General features: G+C 38.2%; 1 protein-coding gene across 3 annotated transcripts in view; it reads left to right on the top strand.

Moving 5' to 3' along the window:
- SRPK1 (SRSF protein kinase 1) overlaps positions 1–6,000 on the top strand; it is a 46,533-nt gene that overhangs the window by 22,039 nt on the left and 18,494 nt on the right. For all 3 annotated transcript variants that reach the window (XM_040473312.1, XM_040473314.1, XM_040473313.1), the window contains exons 7-11: positions 304–469; positions 1,979–2,004; positions 2,431–2,644; positions 3,027–3,446; positions 3,816–3,916. In XM_040473312.1, the coding sequence (XP_040329246.1) occupies positions 304–469; positions 1,979–2,004; positions 2,431–2,644; positions 3,027–3,446; positions 3,816–3,916 (927 nt within the window). The remainder of the gene's footprint in view (positions 1–303; positions 470–1,978; positions 2,005–2,430; positions 2,645–3,026; positions 3,447–3,815; positions 3,917–6,000) is intronic.

Here is a 6,000-nt window from a genome sequence, read left to right as displayed (position 1 = left end):
TCAAAGGGCATATTGACTTTTATTCTTGGTCTTTATGTACTTCTTTAAATAACTCCAAATAGAATTAGCTTTTTAACACTTGAAACTTTTTATTATAAATAAACACTGACCTTTGTTCATAGTTTACAAGTAATCTTTCTGGGGAAGTTTCTTTGTGCTTTATTAAAAATGCTTTATTCTCTGTTGAAAACTACCATATTGTTTTTATATCTTTATTTTTTTAAATGTTGTATTGTGATTTCTTCCTTCTCCAGAAAGACTTGTATTCTGTGTTTGCAAGTCTACTGCTCTATTCCCATCCAGGTGTTACAGGGTCTGGATTATTTACACACCAAGTGCCGTATCATCCACACTGACATTAAACCAGAAAACATCTTGCTGTCAGTGAATGAGCAGTACATCCGAAGATTGGCTGCAGAAGCAACAGAGTGGCAGCGATCTGGAGCTCCTCCACCTTCTGGATCTGCGGGTATGTTTTCTTTGAGGACTTTGGTCTCATTAGAAGTTAAGAGAAGTTCCTAGTTTTGTTCTATTACCAGTAGTTAAGTAAGGCACCACGCATTCCTTTAACGATAATATATGGTAAGTATTTATGTGTAAGAAATAATCTCAGCCTTCAAAAGACTTTTAATTCTCAGTATCACTCTCCTGTAGAAAGAAGTCTAGAGATTGTGTCTTTTAGGTACAGATATTTTGTATACTTTAAAAGCTAATTCATGTTCTTGTTTTAAAATGTTTTCCCTTGTGATTCAGTGGCCATTTTTTATGTGTTTACCTCTTACCATGACAATACATGCTTGCTTACAGATCAGTGATCTGTGCAGGGGCAAGATAACTTTGCTATCAAGAACTTGAGTTTAGGCATTGGAGTGGACAGACCTGGTTTGAGTCCTGGGCTTCATCATTGGCTTGGGTGCCCTGAGGGAGTTCTTGACTTCCTTTTCCCTCTTGGCAGGAGTTCTTGGGATTAGTTCCATGTGAAAGCATTTAGTAGGGTGCCACACAGTATTATGTGCTAATTAAATGATGACTATAATTATGATGATTTTTTGCCATTTGAGGTATAGATTTTAATATTAGTAGTTTTATTATATTTGAGGAACTTTTAGTTTTGAGGAAATTTAAGCTGAATTATCAGTTAACATAGGCTTTCTTTAAAAAGATAGATTAAAGAAGGGGGAAATGAGAAGTTAATTGATGGGCATAGAGTTTCATTTTTCCAAAATGGAGAAGTTCTAGTAATATTGCACAACAATGTGAATATAATTAACACTATTGAACTGTACACTTAAGAATAGTTAAGAGGGAAATTTTACCTTGTGTGGCTTCTTAAAAAAAAAATTTTTTTTTTTAATAATATTTTTGAGAGAGAGACAGAGTGTGAGCTGGGGAGGGGCAGAGAGAGGGAGACACAGAATCTGAAGCAGGCTGCAGGCTCCGAGCAGTCAGCACAGAGCTGGATGTGGGGCTCGAACCCATGAACCGTGAGACCATGACCTGAGCCAAAGTCGGACACTTAACTGACTAAGCCACCCAGGTACCCCTTTCAAAAAAATTTTTAAGAGTCTACCTCCCACCTAAGCTAAACTAATATCCATAACATGCTGTATAACTCTAGCTCTTGGTGCTGTGCTCCTTTTAAAACAGACCAGTGCCAAGGGGAAGAATTAGAGATGGGAGTCCTGGATGGGGGTAAGGGGGTAGGTAGTTGCCTGTCATTTTCTATTTTAAACATACATGGGAATGAGATTTTTGCAGCAGTAATAATGGAAAACCAGAAATGGGGACTTGGATTTTATCTGGAGAAGAATTTAATTTATTTAAGCTTATTTTAAGTTTGTCAACTTTTATATGCATTATTTTTTTTTAAAATGGTACTTCTACCAAAGTTGCTTTAAAACAGCAGTGTCCTTTACAGCGTAAACTTATGTTGCCTGCCAAACACCAGGATCCTTACTTGATTTTCTTTTCTTTTCAGTCAGTACTGCGCCCCAGCCTAAACCAGTAAGTATAAGGTGTTTCTATGTTTAATTCTGATCTGTGGGCAGTGGGTAGGAATTTTTCTGTTAGAGATCATGGTTTGTTTAGAGTTTGAAAAACAAAGAAAGTATTCCTGCGCTTCTATAATTTTTTCCAATAAATTCCCGTGCATCTTTAACAAGTTTGTACTGGTGAGGCTTCTACGGACTTGAGTGTGCCTGAGAGTAAGCCAGCCCCACAGACTGATCAGAGGACCAAGATTTATTGTTAATTTTGTTTTTATTTGGTTTCATAAGAGTATCCACATTGTTTACGTTAATGAGAAACTTAAGTGCTATGTTAGGGAAAGAGTGAACTTTAATTAGGAAATATTAAAGTTAACAGTTATCTCCAACTGGGGGTAATGGATTAGCCACCTGAAGGCTTTATCTGTTTGTAATCTCCGCCCAGGCTGACAAAATGTCAAAGAATAAGAAGAAGAAATTGAAGAAGAAGCAGAAGCGCCAGGCAGAATTACTAGAGAAGCGAATGCAGGAAATTGAGGAAATGGAGAAAGAGTCGGGCCCTGGGCAAAAAAGACCAAACAAGCAAGAAGAATCAGAGAGTCCTGTTGAAAGACCCTTGAAAGAGAACCCACCTAATAAAATGACCCAAGAAAAACTTGGTATAAATAGAGCATACACAAAAATTTACTTTAACATTAATTTATCATTGTTCTATAATATAGTGGTTTCATGCATAAAACACATCTCTGGGGGTGTCCTTATACAGTAAGAGTACAGAACTTTCATAAATGGTAGGCAGGTAATATTCAAATGTAATTTCTGACTTTTCTATGGAAATGCAACATAGACTTCATTTTGCAATTGACTAAGGATAAGAAGATCTTTGTCCTTCCATAAATAGGTTTTAGATGTTCAGTCATGTTTTTATGTCACCCTGTATAAGTTCTAGAAAACGTTTTAATCTTATGGAGAAATTTTTTTGTTCTTTCACTCATACACATACACATACACATACATCCTTTTTGTCTGTTTGTTCCTTAGAAGAGTCAAGTACCATTAACCAGGATCAGACACATATGGAACGTGGTGTAGAGGGTGGTGCAGCAGAGATTAATTGCAATGGAGTAATTGAAATCGTTAATTATACTGAGAACAATAATAAAGAAACATTGAGGCTTAAAGAGGATCTACATAATGCTAATGACTGTGATGTCCAAAATTTGAAGCAGGAACCTAGTTTCCTAAGCTCCCAAAATGGAGACAGCAGCACATCTCAAGAAACAGACTCTTGTACACCTATAACCTCGGAGGTGTCAAATACCATGATGTGCCAGTCTTCACCAAATGTAGACCAGTCATTCAGTGAGCAGGACATCAGCCAGCTTCAAGAAAGCATTCGGGCAGAGATACCCTGTGAAGATGAGCAAGAACAAGAACAAAATGGACCATTGGACAACAAAGGTACCTGTGCAGACATACTTCCCCAGTACCCTTCCCTGAATAGCATATTCACGAATTTCTAAACTTAAAGTACCATTGTTTTTATGCATAAAGCTTTATGGCAGGCACCAGGTTACCTTCCGTGTGTAAATTTTTAGCTAATTTTGAACTGGATTGGTCAATGTAGTGGATGCACAGCATTTTGTTGCCCTGAAGGCAGAGGTAGGTTTTAATTCCATAAGCTGAGGATGTTGTTTTTTTTATCTTAGAAAATTTAGAGTGTAGGTTGCCAGTCAAGGGCCCGAGTATATTACTTCAGAGAGTTTTATTAGTCTTTGGGTATTTCTGTGTTCACTAACCAGTGTTACTTATGATGCCTATTGTCTATAGGAAAATCCACTGCTGGAAATTTTCTTGTTAATCCCCTTGAGCCAAAAAATGCAGAAAAGCTCCAGGTGAAAATTGCCGATCTCGGAAATGCCTGCTGGGTGGTAAGTTAAACTTCTCTTAGTGCTGTGTGTTGTTTGTTTGAATTTTTTTTTTTTAATGTTTATTTTTGAGAGAGAGAAAAACAGAGTATGAGCGGGAGAGGGGCAGAGACAGAGGGAGACACAGAATCCAAAGCAGGCTCCAGGCTCTGAGCTCTCAGCGTCAGCCCAGAGCCTGACATGGGGCTTGAACTCACGAACCGTGAGATCATGACCTGAGCCAAAGTTGGACTCTTAATCGACTGAGCCACCCAGGTGCCTCCTTAATGCTATGTTTTGAATAGCCTTGACTAGACTATTTTGAATAGTGACTATGAGTGAATGAGAATTTGGACTTTAATTGTGCTAAGGAAGAAAATATCTGTAGTTCTGTACCCAGGTTGCCAGTTAACATTTTGGTGCATATTTTTTCACTTTCTTCTTAACCTTTTATTACGGAAAAGTTCAAATATATTTACAAAAGTAGAGAGAATGGTATAATAAAACAGTCTCCACTCCCACTCCAGGTACCTGTCACCCCGATTCAGTAATGTTCACTACTGGCCAATCTTGTTTTATCTGAATTTTTACCCACTTTCAGACTCACAACCCTTATGTTCATACTTCCCCCTTATTTTCAAAATTGGCATCTAACTTATTAATTGTAACCTTTGAATGCACCTAACATATTTTGGACACTTTTCTTTGTTAACCAGATATTTGCGTCAAATTCAGTTGGTTGTGTAGTTTTCCCTAATGTACTGTAGTTTTCTACACATTTTTGATAGCTCTTTGTGGTGAGCATCTTCGCTCTTCGATCTTTTTGTGGTTGTCCTTAGGTTGTGTGCCACACATAAAATTGCTAAGTCAAAGTTGGGGCTCTTTTTTAAAGAGTGCTTTGTTTTTGTTTTTTTTAATTTTTAATTAATTAGTTTATTTACTTTTGAGAGGGAAGGAGGGAGAGAGAATCCCATGAGGTACAGAGAGAGGGGGAAAGACAGAGAGAGTATGGAGCCCAGAGCAGGACTTGAGCTCACGTGATGTGGGGCTCAAACTAAGAACTAACAAACCATGAGATCATGACCTGTGCCAGAGTCAGATGCTTAAATGACTGAGCCACCCAGACATCCCTTAAAGGGGTTTTGGTGTATATAGTGTCATGTTGGGTTTTTTGTTTGTTTGTTTGTTTTTAAGGGTTTTTTTTTAAGGTTTTATTTTTATTTTTATTTTTTTAATTTAAAAAAAATTTTTTTTTTATTTTTGAGACAGACAGACAGCATGAGCAGGGAAGGGACAGAGAGAGAGTGAGACACAGAATCTGAAGCAGGCTCGAGGCTCTGAGCTGTCAGCACAGAGCCCGACACAGGGCTCGAACTCACGAACCGCGAGATCTGTCAAGCATAAATTATACTGATTCCTTTTCCCTTTCTGCCTAACACTGTGTTTCATTTGCCTAGTCATCTTTGCACTACTTATTGCCCCACACTTCCACCCAGTGGTATAAATACACATACTTTAATGCATACAGATACCTCAGGCACTCTTTCAACTTCTTGCTGAAGAGCTCTAGCTTGGAACCTGGAGACTTCATCTGTGTTCACCTGTTGGATTGCCTTGTAGGCCTGCTGCATTAGTGTCATTTGGATTTCCTTTCACCATCATCCGGGAGATCATTATTACTCTCTTTCTGTATCCCTTACTTTCTGTCTCTCCAATCTTTTTTTTAAGTAGGATCCATATACAATGTGGGGCTCAAACTCACCTCCTTGAGATTAATACTCTACTGACTGAGCAAACCAGGCACCCCTCACTGATCTTTCTTGGTTTACTCTGTCTTTTTAGTTTTTATTTGTTTGTGGGTTTTGTTTCATTTTGTTTGGGGAGTACATGCAACTTGCAGTGGCTTCCTAAGAAAGGGTGTGTGAAACTGGGAGGGGACACCTTGTATGTTTGCTAGTGTCTCTCCTGCTTTCACAGTCAGTTGGCTGCATGTGAAGTTTTAGGTTGAACATAATTTTCCCTTGGAATGTTTGTCTTGCTCCATTATCTTCTAGTTCCAGAACTAGTTGCTGCTGAAGACCAACACCATTCTAATTCTTGATCCCTTG

This window comes from Herpailurus yagouaroundi, unplaced genomic scaffold (genome assembly GCF_014898765.1).
Source record: "Herpailurus yagouaroundi ecotype Mexico unplaced genomic scaffold, PumYag 139, whole genome shotgun sequence".
Lineage (NCBI taxonomy): Eukaryota > Metazoa > Chordata > Mammalia > Carnivora > Felidae > Herpailurus > Herpailurus yagouaroundi.
This window is presented reverse-complemented; position numbering and strand designations above follow the sequence as displayed.